The sequence below is a fragment of the Mus musculus genome, chromosome 17 (genome assembly GCF_000001635.26).
Source record: "Mus musculus strain C57BL/6J chromosome 17, GRCm38.p6 C57BL/6J".
In the NCBI taxonomy this organism is placed as follows: domain Eukaryota; kingdom Metazoa; phylum Chordata; class Mammalia; order Rodentia; family Muridae; genus Mus; species Mus musculus.
The window spans coordinates 24578066-24599491 of NC_000083.6; the positions used below are offsets into that span (position 1 = coordinate 24578066).

At 51.3% G+C, this 21426-nt stretch overlaps 2 protein-coding genes across 49 annotated transcripts in view; one reads left to right on the top strand and one right to left on the bottom strand.

Annotated features, from left to right (window-relative positions):
- Positions 1–18449, top strand: part of Pkd1 (polycystin 1, transient receptor poteintial channel interacting) — a 47826-nt gene extending 29377 nt beyond the window's left edge. For 8 of the 23 annotated variants that reach the window (XM_006523834.3, XM_030249579.1, XM_030249578.1 and 5 more), the window contains 28 exons: positions 31–244; positions 296–473; positions 746–895; positions 1656–1800; positions 1890–2510; positions 2810–2966; positions 3126–3378; positions 3498–3693; positions 7612–7782; positions 7858–8001; positions 8099–8309; positions 8397–8523; positions 9114–9227; positions 9332–9384; positions 9543–9769; positions 9863–9956; positions 12754–12872; positions 12950–13152; positions 13222–13416; positions 13773–13912; positions 14546–14658; positions 15140–15281; positions 15411–15536; positions 15734–15908; positions 16023–16313; positions 16396–16530; positions 16607–16912; positions 17007–18418. In XM_006523834.3, coding sequence (XP_006523897.1) covers positions 31–244; positions 296–473; positions 746–895; positions 1656–1800; positions 1890–2510; positions 2810–2966; positions 3126–3378; positions 3498–3693; positions 7612–7782; positions 7858–8001; positions 8099–8309; positions 8397–8523; positions 9114–9227; positions 9332–9384; positions 9543–9769; positions 9863–9956; positions 12754–12872; positions 12950–13152; positions 13222–13416; positions 13773–13912; positions 14546–14658; positions 15140–15281; positions 15411–15536; positions 15734–15908; positions 16023–16313; positions 16396–16530; positions 16607–16912; positions 17007–17474 — 5468 coding nt within the window. In that variant the 3' untranslated portion in view covers positions 17475–18418. Of the gene's footprint in view, positions 1–30; positions 245–295; positions 474–745; positions 896–1655; positions 1801–1889; positions 2511–2809; positions 2967–3125; positions 3379–3497; positions 3694–7611; positions 7783–7857; positions 8002–8098; positions 8310–8396; positions 8524–9113; positions 9228–9331; positions 9385–9542; positions 9770–9862; positions 9957–12753; positions 12873–12949; positions 13153–13221; positions 13417–13772; positions 13913–14545; positions 14659–15139; positions 15282–15410; positions 15537–15733; positions 15909–16022; positions 16314–16395; positions 16531–16606; positions 16913–17006 lie in introns of all 23 variants that reach the window. The other 15 variants (XM_006523843.3, XM_006523845.3, XM_006523846.3 and 12 more) reach the window with 11 other exon arrangements.
- The window catches only part of Tsc2 (TSC complex subunit 2), a 36861-nt gene continuing 33185 nt past the window's right edge, over positions 17751–21426 (bottom strand). For 17 of the 26 annotated variants that reach the window (XM_017317389.2, XM_017317388.2, XM_017317387.2 and 14 more), the window contains 8 exons: positions 21215–21290; positions 20960–21046; positions 20119–20305; positions 19827–19966; positions 19140–19218; positions 18981–19072; positions 18790–18888; positions 18416–18701 (listed from right to left, as the gene is read on the bottom strand). In XM_017317389.2, the coding sequence (XP_017172878.1) occupies positions 18540–18701; positions 18790–18888; positions 18981–19072; positions 19140–19218; positions 19827–19966; positions 20119–20305; positions 20960–21046; positions 21215–21290 (922 nt within the window). In that variant the 3' untranslated portion in view covers positions 18416–18539. Of the gene's footprint in view, positions 18702–18789; positions 19073–19139; positions 19219–19826; positions 19989–20118; positions 20306–20959; positions 21047–21214; positions 21291–21426 lie in introns of all 26 variants that reach the window. The other 9 variants (NM_001286716.1, NM_001286714.1, NM_001286718.1 and 6 more) reach the window with 4 other exon arrangements.

Sequence of the window (21426 nt, forward strand, 5' to 3'; positions counted from 1 at the left end):
TGGACTCTGTACTGACGCAATTGTCCATAGGTTGGCGTGATGCAGAAGATGGTGGAGCCCCACTGGTATATGCTCTGTTGCTGAAGCGCTGTCGTCAGAGCTACTGTGAGAATTTCTGCATCTATAAGGGTAGTCTTTCCACCTATGGGGCTGTCCTGCCTCCTGGATTCCAGCCCCTTTTTGTGGTGAGCCTAGCTGTGGTTGTACAAGACCAGCTGGGTGCTGCTGTTGTTGCACTCAACAGGTGAGCTTAACCCTGGGGAGGGAACACAAGCTGACCACCAACTGCTTACAGTCTGCTTCCACTCTCTAGGTCTCTGACCATTGTCCTACCAGAACCCAGTGGAAATCCTGCAGACCTCGTACCCTGGCTGCACAGCCTGACTGCCAGTGTGCTGCCTGGGCTCCTGAAGCAGGCTGACCCTCAGCATGTCATCGAGTACTCTTTAGCCCTCATTACTGTGCTCAATGAGGTCAGTGCATATGGACTGAAAAGGATCCTGCACATGTGCTCCATGATTGGGGTCAAACCAGTGAAGTTCCCTAATGTCTTAGAATGCCAAGTCCTACCCTCAGCCCTTACCAAGGTCACCGTACCCACGGTACTCTCTTGATACCCTGAGCCCTGTACGTGACCTGAATTACCCTTGATCTTTAAATCCCTGCCCATGCCTCATTACTCTACTCTAGAACCCTTCCCATATACCACAGGGAGGCCCATCCTCCGTTCATGGTTCTCCTCCAGTATGAGCAGGCCCCAGATGTGTCAGAGCCCAACGTTGAGCAGCAGCTGAGAGCCCAAATGCGTAAGAACATCACGGAGACCCTGATCTCCCTGCGGGTCAACACTGTGGATGACATCCAGCAGATTACTGCTGCGTTAGCCCAGTGCATGGTAAGACAGATGAATGCAGCCTTCTGCACCATGCACAGCCCTTTGTGCATGAGTGCACATACGTTTAGCGTGGAGTAAGGGCTTTGAGACTAGGTGTTCTTCCCAGCCTGTGCCAGTTTTCTGCATCCTCTCTGTTGTTTCCCAATATGAGCCCACATGCTTTCCTGATGACTTTAGGGCATCCCCAGATGGAAAGAGTAGTCGAGGTGTGTGTGCCTTCTCATCAGGCCTGCCATCATGCCCCACTTAACTAGACTTACCTGACATGGCCTTCCTGACCTATGAAGTATAAGTTTTCCAAGCTATAGACTTGTGAGACAAGTGGGCCATAACTGATGGGCAACACACTTTGTCAGGGTCAGAATCAGTATAGGGGCCAGGACAATAGTCAAGTCCTCAGAGGACAAAGATTCAGAGAACTCTTGGTAGAGGTCACTGTCAGCATGTGGCTTTCTATACCCTGGAGTGTATGTAGATTTGAACTTGTCCAGGCCCTTGACACATCTGCCTTACTTTTAGCTATGGAAACAGATAGTTGGGGTGATCAGTATATAGGCCACAGGAAGAACTTGGCTGCATCCTGGGGTTGGGGGGAGCCACAGAAGTCTTAGCAGGGCATGCCTAGAAGATTTGCATCCAGGCAGTTGCTCAGTTCAGGGTTAGAGGCAGGAAGCTGCTTCGAATCCCAGCCAGTATGAGGAGGCAGAGCCATACAGCTATGTGTGGGTGGAACTAGACACTGCACTGATCTTCCTTGTAGGTGTCCAGCAGGGAGCTCATGTGCCGCTCCTGCCTGAAGAAGATGCTGCAGAAGCTGGAGGGCATGATGCGCATCTTGCAAGCTGAAACCACTGAGGGCACCTTGACACCCACCACCATTGCTGACAGCATTCTCAATATCACAGGTGCACAAGCTGCCCCTCCCACCTTCTGGCCTCCCCTCCAGCTCTTACCACCTCTTCTTAACATCCCTTACTTCCTTTGCCTGTCCCAGGTGACCTCATCCACCTGGCCAGCTTGGACATGCAGGGCCCACAGCCCTTGGAGCTGGGGGTGGAGCCGCCCTCCCTGATGGTGGCTTCTAAGGCCTACAACCTCTCGTCGGCCCTCATGCGTATCCTCATGCGTTCCCGAGTGCTCAATGAGGAGCCTCTGACTCTGGCTGGCGAGGAGATTGTGGCCCTAGGCAAGCGCTCAGACCCACTCAGTCTTCTGTGTTATGGCAAAGCCTTGGGGCCCAGCTGCCACTTCTCCATTCCTGAGGCCTTCAGTGGGGCCCTGTCGAACCTCAGTGATGTGGTGCAGCTCATCTTCCTTGTGGATTCCAACCCCTTCCCCTTTGGCTACATTAGCAACTACACTGTCTCCACCAAAGTGGCATCTATGGCATTCCAGACACAGACTGGTACCCAGATCCCTATTGAGCAGTTGGCTGCAGAGCGTGCCATCACAGTGAAGGTGCCAAACAACTCAGACCAGGCTGCCCAGAGCTCTCACAATCCTGTGGGTTCTACCATTGTACAGCCCCAGACCTCTGTCAGCGCTGTGGTCACTGCAGACAACAGTAACCCTCAAGCTGGCCTGCATCTGAGGATCACTTACACAGTGCTTAATGGTGGGTGTCAGGGATGGGCACATGGCCTGCCTGCCTTTCTTCCCTCCTTGTCCCTGGGGAGGGGCTATTTATGCAGTCACTGGTCCTAGGGGTCTGGCTAACACTCAGTTTTCTTGCTGTCCTGGTTCTATAAAACCCACATACCTGTGGCCAGAGAGAAGCATGTGTTGACTTCCACATGGAATTTCCTATAGTCCTCTGCTTAAATGGCCCTTAAGCCCCACGGCAACAACCGGTAGGGTGTCCTCAGGATGATGAGCCTTTTGGTGGCTGGCTGATACTGTGTATGTTGCCCCCAGAGCGCTATCTGTCCGCGGAGCCTGAGCCCTACCTGGCTGTGTACCTGCACTCAGTGTCCCAGCCCAATGAGTACAACTGCTCGGCCAGCAGGAGGATCAGCCTGGAGGTGCTGGAGGGTGCTGACCACAGGCTCTACACCTTCTTCATTGCCCCAGGGTGAGTGCCTCCCACCAGAACCACAGAAATAGGCCTTGCAGAGGGGAAGGAGGTGGCAGAAGGGTGAATGTAACTTGGCCCATATTAGTGACAGGTGTGTGGGCTTTATTGAACCAGGGAGCAGGAAGGCTGGCCATGACACTGCTCTAATCCTTGTAGAACTGGGACCTTGGACAGGAGTTACTACCTGAACCTGACGAGCCATTTCCACTGGTCTGCCCTGGAGGTGTCTGTGGGCCTCTATACATCCCTGTGCCAGTACTTCAGTGAGGAGATGATGATGTGGAGAACTGAGGGCATTGTACCCCTGGAGGAGACCTCACCCAGCCAGGCTGTCTGCCTCACCCGCCACCTCACTGCCTTCGGTGCCAGCCTTTTTGTGCCTCCCAGCCATGTCCAGTTCATCTTTCCTGTGAGTAGTGCCCCTGCTCCTGGAGCCCTTTCATATTGAGAGGGCCTCCTGATTCCATCCTTAGAAACTAAAAGAGTGTGACCTGAAGCCACCTGTACCTGATGACTCCTCCTTCCCAGGAACCATCTGCAAGCATCAACTACATTGTCCTCCTGACGTGTGTCATATGCCTGGTGACCTATGTGGTCATGGCTATGATCCTGCGCAAGCTGGACCAGCTGGATGTTAGCCGTGTCCGTGTCATCCCGTTCTGTGGGAAGGGGGGCCGCTTCAAATATGAAATACTTGTTAAGACCGGCTGGAGCCGAGGTTCAGGTAAGGAGATGGGTGATTGGGTAGGGATATGGCGTCTACCCTGGTCTAAGCCCTCCAGCCTGGACCCTGTCTGGTGATTATGGAGACTGTTACCACAAAGCAAGTGCTCAGGACTCAGTGTAAATAAGGACACACCTTGGAGATGAGAACAACAAATGGGGATTGTAGGTAGAGCTCAATGGCAGAACAGTGACCTAGGATGTACAAGGCCCTGGGTTTCAGCCACAGTACTGCACAAATACAAAGAGAAACTTAGATTCATTTGTCTTTCCTGAGAAAAACAACAGGTCCAAGAGCCAAGAAGGTGCACCTCACTCTGCATAGCAGCCTCATACACAAATTCAAACTGCACTATTATAGTTGCTCTGCAACCCTTCCTTAATGTTTCTTTCTTTATTGTCTCCCTCCCTGCGGCAGGGAGCAGACTCACTGTGTAGCTCTGGCTGGTCTGGAACTCCCTGTGTAGTCCAGGCTAGCCTCACAAATATCCACCTGCCTGTGCTGTGGATTAAAGTGAGTGCTGGGATTAAAGGATAAAGGCGTGCACTGCATGCCCAGCTGATGCTTATTAACACTAAAACTCATTACTGGGGATGCAAAGATGACTCAGCAGGAAAAGGTACTATTACACCTGGCAACCTGAGTTTGATTCCTAGGCTTCATAGGCTGAGAACAGACCCTGTGGTCAATTCTCTGACCTTCCGAGCCGGGCGTGGTGACCACACCTTTAATCCTAGCACTCAGGAGGCAGAGGCAGGTGGATTTCTGAGTTCGAGGCCAGCCTGGTCTACAGAGTGAGTTCCAGGACAACCAGGGATATCTATACAGAGGAACCCTGTCTCGAAAAACATAACAAAACAAATTCAAACCAAGGTATTTAGGTGGGTATGGAACCTCATGCCTTTAATCCCAGCAGACAGGAGGCAGAGGCAGATGGACTCTGTAAGTTTGAGATCAGCCTGATCTATATAGGAAGTTTCAGAGTTATATAGTAAAATCGTCTCAAAATTTGAGAAAAAACAAAAGTTAAACCGGGCGGTGGTGGTGCACGCTTTTAATCCCAGCATTTGGGAGGCAGAGGCAGGCGGATTTCTGAGTTCGAGGCCAGCCTGGTCTACAGAGTGAGTTCTAGGACAGCCAGAACTACACAGAGAAACCCTGTCTCAGAAAACCAAAAAAAAAAAAGTTAAAAAAAAAATATGGACTGAGCACAGGGTCCCCAATGAAGGAGCTACAGAAAGAACCCAAGGAGCTGAAGAGGTTTGCAGCCCCATAAGAGGATCATCAATATTAACTAACCAGTACCCCCAGAGCTCCCAGGGACTAAACCACCAACCAAAGAAAACACATGGTGGGACTCATGGCTCTATTTGCATATGTAGCAGAGGATGGCCTAGTCGGTCATCAATGGGAGGAGAGGCCCTTGGTCCTATGAGGGTTCTGTGCTCCAGGATAGGGTACTGCCAGGGCCAGGAAGCATGAGTGGGTGGGCTGGTGAGCAGGGGGAGGAGAGAGGGGATAGGGGATTTTTTGGGGGGAAATCAGGAAAGGTGAAAACATTTGAAATGTAAATAAAGACAATAGCTAATTAAAAAAAAAAGAGGGAAAAAATAAAATAAAGGCTCACTATTTTGGCTGGGTGGTGGTGGCGCACGTCTTTAGTCCCAGCACTTGGGAGGCAGAGGCAGGCAGATTTCTGAGTTCGAGGCCAGCCTAGTCTACAAAGTGAGTTCCAGGACAGCCAGGACTATACAGAGAAACCCTGTCTCAAAAAAACAAAAAACAAAACAAAAACAAAAACAAAAAAAGCTCACTATTTGTATAGATTGGAAAAATGGGTTGTAAAGGCACTTAATCAAACCTGAATTGTTTCTGGGATCCACATAATGGAAGGAAAGAACCAACTCCTGTAAGTTACCGTCTGTCTCCATCAGTAAGCTGAGATGCAAATGCCCCCCAAAATAGGTGGAGCTTTGCTTTTTTCTTCTCTAGTACAAAGCCTCCCAACCGCAGCCTCTCTCCCCTCCCCTCCCCTCCTCCCAGTTCCTCTTCCACATGCCTTCTCCTTCACAGCCACTGTTCCTCCATTTCCTGGCAGAAAAAAGCAGGCCTGCCAAGCAGATCAGCTAAACATGGTATAAATGTAGTAAGACCTCATATTACAGCTGGGTGAAACATCCCAGCTGGAGGAAAAGGGGCCTAAGAGCAGGCAGAAGAGTCAGAGGCAGCCCCATTCCCACTGTTAGGAGTTGCACAAAAACCCCAAGTTAAACAACTCCAACATCATATGCAGAGGACCTAGTGCAGACCCTTGCAGGTTCTGTGAGCCGGAGTCCTGCTCTGTTGATTCTGTAGGCTGTGTTCTGTTATGCTTGGCTCCCCTAGCTCCTACAATCCTTCCCCCCCCCCACCCCACCCCCGCTTCCTCACAGTTTCCTGAGCTCTGCCTAATATTTGGCTCTGGGTCTCTGCATCTGCTCCCATCAGCTACTGAGGAAGCCATCTGATGGTGATTGGGCTAGGCATGTATCCGTGTGTACAAGTGGTTTTGTTCTGTTCTGTTTTTAATCAGAGGTATTAAGGATATTAATACTTCCCCAATATTTCACTTAAAATTCACAAGCCTGGATGAACAGTGGAGGTGCACACCTTTAATCCCAGGACTTGGGACAGAGGCAGGTGGATCTCTAAGTTTGAGGCTAGCTTGGTGTACAGAGCAAGTTCCAGGACAATCAGAGCTACGCAGTGGAACCTGTCTTAGGGGGAAAAGTTTACAAGCTTGGGCTTCATAGTAAGGCCTATTCCAAACACTATAGACACACGAACACACCCTGGAAGTGAAAGTGCTTTGCTTACTTTTGGGATCTTCAGATAATTGTGAATGCAGCTACTCCAGTGACCTCTGAGACAGAGTAGGCTCTGTCAAGTGACATGCTCCAGGTTCAGATTGACTTTCAGCATTTTCTGTTTGCTGTGAATGTTGTGAAATGCCCCCAGAGCTCTTTGGGGAGCTTTTACCAACTGCTTCTGCCGAGACAGCCTGCTCTTTTTTCTTCTTCTGCCCAGACAGCCCGCTTTTTTTTTTTTTTGACAACTTTCCTTGTTTATATGAAAAGTCTCTTTTCTGACAAAATCCAAGGCAAGAATTTTTACTTCAACAACTTTATTTATTTTTTTATTCTAAATTTATTTCCAGTGTTGCTATTTTTCCCTCATGGTATGTGTGTGCTTGAGACATGCTATGTGCCTGAGCACGACCCCAGCCCCGCCAGTTTCTTTCTTTGCCATGCTTTCATTATTGCTGCCAGTTCTCTCTTCTGAGTGCCCAGTTTTAAACGTTGTGAATTCATCTATAGAGAAAAGGAGACTTCCTAGCTCTGTAGCTGTTGTCTGTGTGACTGAACTGTGAGGAGGCCTGGTTACTAGTGATGTGTATCCCATCACTTGATAGACTGGCAAGGTTTATAGTCCTTGCTACTGGAAGCCCTGCTACTGTGGGCTTGGTATTTGTTAACAGATTTCAGAAACTGAGGCTTGTGTCTGTTTGATCTGTACAGCCTGGACCTGGTGGTGTAGGCCTGTCATCCCAGCTACTTCGGCGGCTGAGCTGGGTGGGGGTGGGGGTAGGGGTGGGGGGTTGTCACAAATTCAGGCAAGTGAGGGCAAAGTGTAGGCTAGTTTGGGCAACTTAGTCAAATTCTGTATTAAAATAAAATGTTTTTTTAAACGGCTAGGGATGGATCTCTGAGGTAGGGCATTGCCTACAGTACATAGCCCTGGCTTCAGTCTGCATTACTATAAAAGGAAAAATTTAAAACTTGTTTAAAGCCAAGGACTGCCTGTTTTGTTGGCACACAGATGACCCATAGAATTTTTTTTTATAATGAATGGCACACCTTAGAGTTCTCTGCCTTCCAGGTACCACTGCTCACGTCGGCATCATGCTGTATGGAGAGGACAACCGTAGTGGTCACCGGCACTTAGATGGGGACAGAGCCTTTCATCGAAACAGCCTGGACATCTTCCAAATTGCCACCCCGCACAGCCTGGGCAGCGTGTGGAAGATCCGAGTGTGGCATGATAACAAAGGTCTGGGTGATAACTGGTGTCACCCTGCATCCTGCCAGCCTGCTTCAGTCCTCACTGAGGTGTTTTTCTCCACAGGGCTCAGCCCTGCCTGGTTCCTGCAACACATTATCGTCCGGGACCTACAGAGTGCCCGCAGCACCTTCTTTTTGGTCAATGACTGGCTGTCTGTGGAGACTGAGGCCAACGGGGGCCTAGTGGAGAAGGAGGTGCTTGCAGCAAGTAAGCCTACTACCTGCTGAGGTGGAGACAGGGAGGAGGGGATGGCAGTGCTGGGCGGCTCACTGCTTCCCTGCTGCACCCTCCTAACTCTCCCCAGATGAAGCTGCGCTGTGGCAGTTCCAGCGGCTCCTCGTGGCTGAGTTGCAGAGAGGCTTCTTTGACAAGCACATCTGGCTCTCCATATGGGACCGGCCGCCTCGTAGCCGCTTTACTAGAGTCCAGAGGGTTACCTGCTGTGTTCTCCTCCTCTGCCTCTTCCTGGCTGCCAATGCTGTGTGGTACGGAGTTGTGAGAGACACCACCTACAGGTAGGTCCTGTGAGGTTTGCTGGACCCTTGGCTGACTTCTTCCTACTCTTCTCTCTAACTTCTTCATTCTTTTCTTTCTCACCTCAGCATGGGACCTGTGTCCAGTCTGATCTCTCCTGGTGTTGACACAGTTGCTATTGGCCTTGTGTCCAGTGTGGTAGTCTACCCTGTCTATTTGGCTGTCCTGTTCCTCTTCCGGATGTCTCGGAGTAAGGTGGGCTGAGTAAGGGCCTCAGAACTCTGAGGTCAAGCATGGTTTGTGTTGTTCTTTGTGGCAGTCAGAGAAAAAAGTCCAGAAACCAGAAGTGATTCTTTGAAAGGGTAGACAGAACTGATAAGCCATCAGCTAGAGTGACTAAAGGGGAAGAGGTCCGAATTACCGAAGTGTGAATTAAAGGAGGCATCTTGTTCCCTCTAGAGAAATAGATGAGGCTAGAAGCAAATTCCATGAGCAGCTGTACACCAACAGATTAAGGAACCTAGAAGAAGCAGTTGACTGCTAGAAAGACACAAACTGCCAAAGTCAATTAAAAAAGAACTCTAGTAGCCAGGTGATGGTGGCATACACCTTTAATCCCAGAGGCAGGTGGATCTTTGAGTTCAAGGCCAGCCTGTGCTATAGAGCAAGCTCCAGGATACCCAGGCCTACAGAGAGACCCTGTTTTCAAAGAAACAAACAAACAACCCTCAAGGATCCCCTATAGCAAGAGCCCAAGTCAGTCATTGAGAATCATCACAAAGACAAGCCAGGCCAGTGGCTTCTAGCAGCCATTGAAGACTCACATCACTGTTCTCTCCTCACAGGTGTCTGGGGACCAAAACCCCACACCCACAGGGCAGCAGGCCCTAGATGTTGACAGCTACCTGGACCCATCTGTGCTAGACAGCTCCCTCCTCACACTCTCTGGCCTCACAGAGGTGAAGGCTCTCCCAGGGACTCAGGGCAGGCTGAGCTGGTTAGGACTGCTTGGGCTGTCCTCTCTGCTGCTGCAGAGCATCCTGACGTGCTCTTTCCTTCTAAGCAGGCCTTCGCTGGGCAAGTGAAGAATGACTTGTTTCTGGAAGATGCTAAAAGGTGAGGCTGCCTAAAGAAACTGTGAGCTTTGGCCTAACTCAGCATTGCCTGGCAGGCCGTGTTGGGATGGTGGGCTGCATGTGCTCGTCCTGTTTTGGGAGTCTTTGGGAACTCTCACTGGTGTCTTTGTGTGATGCTTTCTGTGTCTCTGTGACTAGGCTTAGGCCAGGTACAGGTAACAATGTCTACGTTGCCTACAGCCTGGTGTGCTGGCCGTCCAGTGAGGGTACTCTTAGTTGGCCAGACCTGCTCAGTGACCCATCTGTTGTGAGCAGCACACTGCAGCGATTGACCCAGGGCAGGCCTGGCTGCATGTTGGGCTCAGAGGAAGATGGTGCCTCTCTGGTTAGCCCTTCCTTGCCTGCCAAATACTTGTCGGCCTCAGGTGAGCCAGAGGTGGGAAGGAATGGCTTCAGAGCTCTAGGGGAATTCAAGGTACCAAGTGTCATGCCACTTCAACATGCTTTGTTCTCTCTAGATGAAGACCTGATCCATCAGGTACTGGCTGATGGGGCCAACAACCTGGTTCCTACCCAGGACACCCTCCTAGAAACAGACCTGCTTACTAGCCTGTGAGTGCCTGGCGTGGTTGGAAGGAGGCAGGGTGTTTGGGGTAGCTGTGTCGTGGGGCCCTGTGCCTGCCTCAGGACGCTGAGGCCCTGGCTGCACTGAAACCAGTGTGATACTGTGCCTGCGTTGCTTGGCCTCTCTGTAGAGGGAAGTTCATAGGATCCTTAGGGACCCAGCATCCTTTAGAGAAGTGACAGAGGCATGGGATATTTGAGAAACAAGAGGTGACAAGCACGTACGTATACCTCAAGGACTTGGTCTGGGGAGATATTTTGGTTTGTATTTTCAGGCAAGGTCTTACTGCATAGCCATAAAGGAACTTTGATTTTGGAGTCAAAATTGAGAAATCATGGAAATATTCTTAAATACCTCATTTTCATTTTGAAACTTAACTATTTGAATGCTTACAAATTAACAGATTTCTTGGTTTTCTTGATTCAGTGACAAGAGTTTGCATAGAATTATATATTCTTTTTCTCATCTGTATCTATGTCAATATCTATATTTTTGCTTAAATTTTTTGTTTGTTTTTGTTTTTCAAAACAGTTTCTTTGTGTAGTCCTGACTGTTCTGAAATTCACTCTGTAGACCAGGCTGGCCTTGAACTCACAGATCTACCACCCTCTGTCTCCTGAGTGCAGGGATTAAAGGCATGTACCACCACCACCACCACCACCACCACCACCACCACCACCACCACCACCACCACCTAGCTCATTCTAAATTTCAAACACCAGAAATTAGTGATGTGTGAACTATACTGGAATGTAGAAAGGGAGATGTCTCTGAATTACTGACCATGGTATGGGATTTCCTGTGATCTAAGAGTCACTACCAGCTCCCCACCAGAAGCTCTTCTACAGCCCAGGGCCGAGTCCCCCAGAGAGATTCTGTCCCTACTAGGTAACTGAGACAGGAGTCTGTACTGTGTGACTCTTTGCCATCATTCATTAATAGATTCTCTAAGCTTCTTTCCAGATTCGGGGACTCGTGTGTTCCCAGCTGTACCTTCCATCTCATGCCCTTTTCCTTTTTTTTTGTTTTGTTTTTGCTTTTGTTTGTTTTGAGACAGGGTTTCTTTTTTTTTCTTTTTTCTTTTTTCTTTTTTCTTTTTCTTTTTCTTTTTTTTTTTTTTTTTTTTTTTTCAAGACAGGGTTTCTCTGTGTAGCCCTGGCTGTCCTGGAACTCACTTTGTAGACCAGGCTGGCCTCGAACTCAGAAATCCGCCTGCCTCTGCCTCCCAAGTGCTGGGATCAAAGGCGTGCGCCACCACTGCCCGGCCTCATGCCCTTTTCTGCCTGGACCACTGCTAGGACCTGCTCTCTGGGCTCTGTACAGCCTGCTCTATGGGCACTCTACCAGCTCTTTAGTTCTCTGACCCTGCCTTCCTGGCTCCCTCATGTTCTCACTCTATCACACATTACCTTATATTCCATGCTTACAGGACAGTCAGCATCCTGGTGACTCCACTCATCCCATGTCAGCCTCAGCAGGGATGGAGGCCTCTGGGGAACAGCTTGCTTATGCAGCTGACTGAGTCTGTGAAAACCTGCTGCTCTGTGCATCTTAGCAGTATTTGTCTCCATAGGTGCTCTGTAGACAGCCACAGGTTGGATGAATTGTAAGAAGTAGTGTGCCTGTTAGTGTGCCTATTCCTCATTAGATGAGAATGCTGATATTAAATGTCAAGTTTTAAACTCTTAGCTAAATGCTTTATGACTTTGATGTTCAGCAGCAAAGTCAATTTAAAGAAAAAACATTTCCATTTATTTGCTGTTCTGTGGGTGCTTGCCTTGATAAACCTTGCTCATTAAGTGGCAAGAATCGAGAGACATTTAGCAAGGCTCAGTGGCAGGTAAACACTTGGTGTGGGACATGTAATTAAGAGCCCTGGGGACACAGAAAGTACCAGTAAGGATCGAAATGTCCCCTCAGACAGCATGGCAGTCTCATGTCTTCTTTTTGCCCTCTTAGACTTGCTTCCTTGTTTGCTTGTTCGTTCGTTTGTTTTTGAAACAGGTTTTCAACCGGGTGGTTGTGGCGCACGCCTTTAATCCCAGCACTTGGGAGGCAGAGGCAGGCGGATTTCTGAGTTCGAGGCCAGCCTGGTCTACAAAGTGAGTTCCAGGACAGCCAGGACTACACAGAGAAACCCTGTTTCGAAAAAAAAAAAAAAAAAAGCCAGTCTTGTCTACACAGTGAGCCAATACACAGTGAGACCCTGTTTCTTTCTTTCTTTCTTTCTTTCTTTCTTTTTTTTTTTTTTTTTTTTTTTTTGGTTTTTCAAGACAGGGTTTCTCTGTGTAGCCCTGGTTGTCCTGGAACTCACTTTGTAGACCAGGCTGGCCTCAAACTCAGAAATCTGCTTGCCTCTTGCTTCCTGAGTGCTGGGATTAAAGGCGTGCGCCATCATGCCCGGCTAAGATTGGCTTTTTAAAAGCACAAAGCACACAGGAGTGTGCACCTCTGCAGCATTTTACAAGGCAGGACTTGGAGAGCACATGCAGGGTTTAGAACACAGTCCTGTGTGGCTGGCATGAGGTTGGAGAAGGGCCACTGGGTCACGCCAGGACAGAACATGTAAGCGATGGACTTAGTAGTCCCTTAGTTGGGTCCTGGGCAGTGGGTGTATGTACAGGAAGCAAGGAGAGTGGCCGTGATGTCATGCAGCCCAGCATCACATCTCCTGGTTCAGGGCTCTAGGATGCTGAAGCAACTGCTCCCAGATGAGTGCAGACTCACACCACTGTGGCTTCTTCCTCGGAGGATGTGCCAACACTCATGGCCTTTCCTGTGCAGGTCCAGTGTTCCTGGAGAGAAAACAGAAACTCTGATACTGCAGACAGTGGGGGAGGAGAGACCAGCCAGCATGGGCCTCAGTTGGGAACAGTCCCCGGTGACAAGGCTTTCCAGGACAGGTATACTCACACAGAGCAGGACATCCCTCTCAGGCCTTCTGGGGCTGGCAGCCATGCAGTTGTCTGTGTGTCTCCAGGACTGGTGGAAGGTTTTCAGAAGCGACTGCTGCCTGCCTGGTGTGCCCCACTGGCCCATGGGCTCAGCCTGCTCTTGGTAGCTGTAGCTGTAGCAGTTTCAGGGTGGATTGGTGCCAGCTTCCCTCCCAGCGTGAGTGTCATGTGGCTTCTCTCAAGCAGCTCCAGCTTCCTGGCCTCCTTTCTTGGCTGGGAGCCCCTTAAGGTGAGAGGGTTCCTGGAGGAGAGGGGCTACCAGTCTTGTGCCTGCCAGCTGATCATGCTACCATCCCAGGTCCTGCTGGAAGCCCTCTACTTCTCCCTTGTGGCCAAGCGGCTTCACCCTGATGAAGATGACACTCTGGTAGAGAGCCCAGCTGTAACCCCTGTAAGTGAGCGTGTGCCCCGTGTGCGGCCCCCACATGGTTTTGCACTCTTCTTGGCAAAGGAGGAAGCTCGAAAGGTCAAGAGGCTCCATGACATGTTGAAGGTAAGCCCCGGCCACCAGCAGCCCCTCCTCACTTCCCCTTGTCTATCCTGCTCCTGACCTCCAATGGATAGTCAGGGCTTTGGACTACCTGTCCACCTGTCACCTGCTGCCCCTATTGGTGTCAATGTACACTCAAATTCCTGCCCCCACCTAGCTTATAGGGTGCTAGGCACAGCCATTTTAGTTTACAGCATCTGTGTGTCTTCCCCCAAGAGGCTCATTAGCCATAGGACTATAAGACCACAGGATGATACTGCCATTCCTTAGTATAGACACCCAACAAGGGTAGTCTTAAAACCATGCTCTAGCCCTGTGGGATGGGATCAGCTGATCAGCCATCTATCCCTGTCCCCCAGAGACTCTTGGTGTACATGCTTTTCTTACTGGTGACGCTGCTGGCCAACTATGGGGATGCTTCTTGCCATGGTCACGCCTATCGCCTGCAGAGCGCCATCAAGCAGGAGCTGGATAGCCAAGCCTTTCTGGCCATCACCCGGTAGGGACACTCAGGACACATACATTCATGCACTGGGACAGGGTGGCACTTATGCCCACCAATGCCCACTTTTGTTTTGTCTTTAGTCCATCCCACCCTGTAGGGAATATTTGGAAGTGTCTAGAATCAAGGGTGTCCTACAATTCATGAGCCACATGTAACCTGGGGTAGCTATGAGTGAGTCCTAACACAGAATCATACATTTTCTATTTAAAGCATGAGATGTTTTATGGGTTTTTTTTTCTGTTGTTGTTATTTTTTATTTCTGATTCCGTTTAAATTCAGTTGTATAGCTCTCAAGCATGATCTTTATAGACAACAACATGTCACAATGTCATACAAAATGAACCCGTGTAATGGAAACCTCTGTGTGGCCCAGAGAAGCAAATGATGCCTGATCTAGATACTGCTTGGTGGTCAGAATCAGAAATGTGCTGGGATACCCAATGGGTAGGGAATTGGAACACTGCTTAGTCTTCTGTGGTACACAGCATATCAGGGCAATTATCTGTCCCAAATGACATCAGTCCAGAAGTAGGGAAACATGGGCCCAGCTTTATCCCTTCCTGCTGCTACAGCAGCACTTCCTGGACCCTGACAGCCTTGATCTCAGTTACTGACTATTGTTGGCAGGTCTGATGAGTTCTGGCCATGGATGTCACATGTGTTCTTGCCCTATGTCCATGGGAACCAGTCTAGCCCTGAGCTGGGCCCTCCACGGCTACGGCAGGTGCGACTGCAGGAAGGTAAGCTGGGGATGGTGGTCCATGTTCTGTCACCCTGCTGGGGATGGTGGTCCATGCTCTGTCATCCTTCTGCTTCCTTAGCAACCTGCAGCTGAGCTATTTGAACTCTACTTAACTGTATAACTTTTGTCCTCGTTAGTTTTCTTCTGTTGCCTTTTTTAAAAAAAGATTTATTTATTATTACATGTAAGTACACTGCAGCTGTCTTTAGACACACCAGAAGAGCGCATCCAATCTCATTACTGATGGTTGTGAGCCACCACGTGGTTGCTGGGATCTAAACTCAGGACCTTCAGAAAAGCAGTCAGTGCTCTTAATCGCAGAGCCATCTCTCCAGCCCCTTCTTTTGCTTTTTTATAACATCATAATTGCCTCATGGTTGGCTAGGAGATTTGGGGAGGTCACAGCACAGGACCTCCGCTCAGTTGAAGAGCGAGTCACCCATTGGGTATGTCCTGAGTCCTGGCTCTCTGCTTTCTAGCATTCTGCCCAGACCCTTCTAGCTCGGAGCACATGTGTTCAGCGGCAGGAAGCTTGAGCACCAGTGACTATGGCATTGGCTGGCAGAGTGTGGTGCAAAATGGCTCTGAGACATGGGCCTACTCTGCACCGGACCTGCTGGGGTGAGTAGAACAAGAGCCTAAGGCCCCACCTGGGTGACGTTCTCCAGAGAATCTTCTGGCCCCCTTGGGGGCATGCCTATCAGATACTCTCAGGACTAGGGAGTTTCCAACCCTGCCCTGTCTCCACAGCGCCTGGTACTGGGGCTACTGTGCAGTGTATGACAGTGGGGGCTACATACAGGAGTTAGGACTGAGTCTGGAGGAGAGCCGTGCACGACTGGGCTTCCTGCAGCTGCACAACTGGCTTGACAGCAGGTGGGTGCTGAGTTGGGAAATGGGTAGGAAAGTAGCCACTCCCTTGGCAGGCTCTGAGCCTCACTTGTAGCCTGCTGCCCCCATGCCTAGCCCTGAATCCCCTGTGCCCCTCCCTCCCTCCCTCCGGTGTCTCCCGTGTCCTGTATCCTATGCTCCTGTGCACACGGCCCCTCATGCTGACAGCACCCTCCATGCAGGAGCCGTGCAGTGTTTGTAGAACTCACCCGCTACAGCCCTGCTGTGGGGCTCCATGCTGCTGTTACACTGCGCCTCGAGTTCCCTGTAGCCGGCCATGCACTGGCTGCCTTCAGTGTCCGCCCATTTGCGTTACGGCGACTCAGCACTGGCCTGTCTCTACCACTGCTCACCTCGGTATGCCTTTCTACTTGACATCTTTCCTCGGGATCCTGATCATGCCCACAGGAATCTGAACACTTGACAACACCCGTCACGTATCTCCTTTCAACCTCCTCCCCCCACCCCCAGGTGTGCTTGCTGCTGTTTGCCCTATACTTTTCCATGGCCGAGGTGCAGACCTGGCGCAAAGATGGGTGTGCGTGCACAGCAAGGCCTGACACCTGGGCACGGTGCCTACTGGTGATACTGACAGCAGCTACAGGGCTTGTACGCCTGGCCCAGCTGGGCATTGCTGATCGCCAGTGGACCCATTTTGTGCAGGACCATCCACGCCACTTCACTAGCTTCGACCAAGTGGCTCAGCTGGGCTCTGTGGCCCGTGGCCTGGCAGCTTCACTACTCTTCCTGCTTTTGGTCAAGGTGAGGTCAAAGGTGGGGTCTGGTGGTGACTAGGATCAGACTGCCATGGCTGGGGAGAAAGCTGACTGCCTCCTATCCACAGGCTGCCCAGCAGCTGCGGTTTGTGCGCCAGTGGTCTGTTTTTGGCAAGACATTGTGTCGGGCCTTGCCCGAGCTCATGGGAGCCACCTTGGGCCTGGTGCTGCTTGGTGTGGCCTATGCACAGATGGCCATCCTGGTAGGTCGCTGTTTGTGGTATCCCAGGGAAGGGCCTCCCCCAGGCTATGCCTTCACCTGCATCTCTTTTTCCATAGCTTATTTCCTCTGGTGCTGACACTCTCTACAACATGGCCCGTGCCTTCCTGGTGCTGTGCCCTGGGGCGAGGGTCCCCACTCTGTGCCCTTCAGAGTCCTGGTACCTGTCCCCTCTGCTGTGTGTGGGGCTCTGGGCTCTGCGAGTGTGGGGTGCCCTGAGGTTAGGGGCTATCCTCCTGCGTTGGCGGTACCACGCCTTGCGTGGCGAGCTCTACCGCCCAGCATGGGAACCCCAGGACTATGAGATGGTGGAGCTTTTCCTGCGTAGGCTTCGGCTCTGGATGGGCTTCAGCAAGGTCAAGGAGGTGGGTACGGCCCAGTGGGGGGGAGAGGGACACACCCTGGGTCTCGCGAGCCCAGGGTGCAGCCGGACTGACCGAGCCCCTGTGCCGCCCCCAGTTCCGCCACAAAGTCCGCTTTGAAGGAATGGATCCACTGCCTTCCCGCTCATCCAGGGGCTCCAAGTCATCCCCAGTTGTGCTCCCACCTAGCTCAGGCTCAGAAGCTTCACACCCATCCACCTCGTCCAGCCAACCAGACGGGCCGAGCGCCAGCTTAAGCCGCTCGACGCTGAAGCTGGAACCAGAGCCCTCTCGCCTCCATGCTGTGTTTGAAAGTCTGCTTGTCCAGTTTGACCGACTCAACCAGGCCACAGAGGACGTCTACCAGCTGGAGCAACAACTCCAGAGCCTTCAAGGCCATGGGCACAATGGACCTCCTTCCTCTCCCTCCCCTGGCTGCTTCCCAGGCTCTCAGCCAGCTTTGCCCAGCCGCCTTTCTCGGGCCAGTCAGGGGCTGGATCAGACTGTAGGCCCCAACAGGGTGTCCCTGTGGCCTAATAACAAGGTCCACCCCAGCAGCACTTAGGCCCTAGGGGTCTTGGCCATTCCCTTCCCTGGGAATGCCTGAGCTTCACACTGGCCTCTCAGAGCCAGGGTGGACACCACTCAGTATTACCTTCTGCTGCCCTCTAGGTTGGGCCAGGCAGAACGGCTGCATGCCAGTTCTTTTGGGTACAGGTATTGCTGCCTTCCTTACCTGTCCACATATGGGGCTTCTGCACTTTAAAAAGGCTGTGTGGCCAGCCAGGACCCAGGGTCCCCTCCCCACAGGAGGACACAGCAGTATTGGACCAAGTGAGTACCCAGCCTCCAAGATGCTAATTTATTCGCCCCCCCTCCCCCCAAGTCCTCAGGTTCAGCGGGCTGCGCCCAGCTCTACCCCTAGGTGGCCATCTCCTCTTGCTAAAAATCTAAGCTGGAGGGAGGGCTAAGCTACACTTCTCCTTTATCCGTCCCCTAAGTTATTACCTCTCTTGTTTCTGCAGCATACTTGCCCTCTAGCTACCATCTGCTTTCTATGTCCACCATCAATAATTTATATGGGGTTAAAATGTATATATTTTTGTATGTCAGTATTTTCTACTTGGGCTGAAAATGGGTCCATTGTTACCCAGGGCAGGGGTACAGGGGAAGCTGCAGCTATTACTGGATCCGAGTCTGGCCTCGGGCAGGTGCTGGACAGCAATTGGGGCCACCGTGGCCTTGTTTTCCTCCCTTGTCTGGGGCCAGGCAGCACGCAGATCTGCTGGTTTCAGATCTGAGCAAGGGCAGGACTACTGTGGGATGAAAGATGCCAAGAAGTTACTGGACAAGCCCACCAATGGGGCTTGCCCCCATGGCGGGTGGGGGAAAGAGAATGTATGTGATGGCACCTGCCTGCTTCTGTGGGCTCATCTGCAGCTCTAGCCTGGATTCTGCCCCAACCCCAAACAGACAAGACAAAGTCAAATAAAGAAGCTGTCTGACTGCTGTCTGTGCTGCTCTCTGAACTCCACGGGCCAGATGTGCGTGTGCAGTTTATTTCATGTAGGAGTACAGTCAGGATAGCTACATGGCTGGCCACAGGACTCTAGTCATGGATCTGCTGGCCTCACACAAACTCTGTGAAGTCATCCACGGAGGAAATGAGGCGCTTCCGCTGGCCTGTTTCATAGGTGGGTGTAGCCTCAGGGGCTTGAGCTGGGGCTTTGGTGTGGGCTGGAGGGTGCATCAGAGGCAAGCTTGGGTTGGAATAGTGCACCTCTTCACGGATCTAGAGAGAGAGAAAGCTCTGGCAGTGAGTCCGGAAGTTCTGTTCAACCAGACTCAGACATCGCATCTCTGAAGCCTGTCCTCCCTACCCTCTGGCGGAGACGCTTAATGTGGCGGAGTCTTGCGATCCACTTGGAGGGATAGATGTCAGTGGGGTTGGATCGGCTGTGGTGTACCTGTGAGGCCATCTGGAGGTGACAGAGCAGGATGGTGACAGTGAGCTCCATCACAACAGGGAGCGCCCACACGACTATCTCCCCAGGCTGCCGCCACCACTCACATTTGCATGCAGGGCCATCTGTCGGGCCACAAAGGACAGGTTGCGGTCAGACACAATCTTGGCCACACTGGTGTCCACGAGGCCTTCCATGTCTGTGGAGACACAATGCTCATACCCAGCTCAGGCCAAAACTGCCACCCTACCCAGCCTGGGCCTCACCTTTCCTGCACTGCAGGGTCAATAGGTTGCACTTGTAGTCCAGCGGTGTGATGATCACATGGACAAAGTTGAACTGGCCCTGCCCAAAGGAGAGGAAAGTCACCCGGCATGAGCATGTGCTGAAGGCCACGCTGCTTCCCCACTTGCCTTTGACATCTCTGGCTAAACATGCAGGTTTATGTGTTTAGCATAAAACATACACCCTGCCTTGCAGGCTTCCGACTGTGCCTAAGGACAGAGCTGAGGGTGTTCTCCCAGGACGATACTGCCCATGGGCCCTTACACTAGCTTCCCAGAGCCCTGCCTCATCTCCTCTCAGTTGTGATACGTGCAGACCCAAGTGTGCTACAATGTGTCCAACAAGGACCCTTAAAAGCCACTGTAAGCAGACAGTACACTCCTGTTGAGCACTGTACACCCACCAGGACATATTCACCTAGTTAGTCTTGAGGGCCACAGCTCATCCTATATATGAAGGAAGGTTTTGTGATCATGTCTCCTGTGTCTCTGATAGCCTGTCCCAGTGCATGGGGCTCCCAAAAGTGTACCCTCCCAAGACACTCAAGGCCACTTCAAAATACATCAGCAGGCATTTTTGTAGACCGCCTGGGCTGCTGCTGAGTCTGGTGATGGCAGTGGCAGAGCACAGCCATTGCCTAGGCAATCGCACATGGAAATCTCACTCACCTTAATGGTGCCCAGTTTGAAGTCCTCACCAGAATCATTGTAGATGATAGAAACAAAGTCATTGCCCAGGTGCCGTTTCTTGTCACAGCGGTGCTTGTCCACATCCTTGGTGGGCATCAGGGTGGCAATGTGGAAAACAGCTGTAGAGTGGGTGACACTGGACTGGGTGCCAGGACAGGACACCAAATGCTGGACTTTAGGGCCCAGGCTCAGACCTCTGTATCCCTCCAGATTTCCTGATTTTTTTCCAGAGGCAGGGCTTGGAAGCAGGCCTACCTAGAGGAGTACACACCTTGCATGATGTCATCATGCCAGCAGTAGGTGAACTGTCCATCCTCGCCACATACATCCAGTCCACCTAAGTACACCTTGTCTGGTTGGCAGTCCTTGAGCTCAATAAGCCGACCCAGGCCTGTCAGAAACTCCGTGTACCTGTAAGAGCCATGCTCATTTGACAGGATGGCCAGCTCACTGCTGCTCTGTGGGGAAATCCAGGGAATGAGAATAGTTAACAGTTCAGAGTCACCTGGCAGGCTCGGCACGGATGGAAAGCCATCCCCCACTCAATACTGTCATGCTTACAGCTGTCCAGTCTATAGACCTGGGTGCCACCTGGCCTCCCTCCCTTCTCTACCCGTAATACATTCAGCTAGCAAAATCAACATACCCAGAACCTTAGCACTGCTTCATATCCTTGCAACCAAACCCAATCCTATTCCTCTCGCTAGGATAGTGATCACCTAACTCCATCAAGGCACTACACAGCAGAGGGATACTTTTCAAAATGCCGGCATTAATAACGGTGGCTCAAAGTAGTCCAGGGTCCCTACCTCATAAGAAAAGTATGGCTCATGTTTATATATTGGGCTGTGAGATTGTCCATGATGACCCTCTGTCCTGCCACTTAGCTACACTCATTCAGTGGCCCATCCTGGGACCTCAGAACTCTGCTATTGCATGTATGCACCCTGCAGTTCTCACAGCTCTGCATATCAACCCATTGGCCTGTCATGGCTGTGTTTCTGGCTCAGGACTCAACAAGCTCCCAGTCCTCCAAAGTATCAAAGAATCAGAGACTGAACTCTGACCTACTGCTGAGCCTCAGTAGTCCTATGCTGACCCCAGGGCCTTACCTGGCCTTCTCCCACATACAGGACAGCAATCTTGTGAGTGTCATAGGATGGAATCTGGTCAAGCAGCTGTACTGACCGTTCAAAGGACTGCAGGCACACAGAGTCTATGTGAGTTCAGGGCAGACACTACCCTGCCACCAGCCACCAACCCAGACAGCTACATAGCACCAGTCCTCAGGATGATTGTCTCCACCCAAGAGGGGACAGACCCTCTGTGACCCCACCCCTACTGTGGCAGAGAGAAGGCCGGCCTACCTCATTGGGCAATAGGATGGGCTTATTGGACTCATCACCAAAAAAGGGCGAATGGTAGAGCTGTAGGAACACAAAGCTACAGAGAAAGCATTGGTCAGGGCGGGGCCGATGGCAGGACCTAAACTCTACGGCCAAGGACCCACCCTCCTTATGGCTCCCACCAGCTACAGGAAGACACAATTCATGACTGCCTGTTCTCCCGTGCAGTGTAT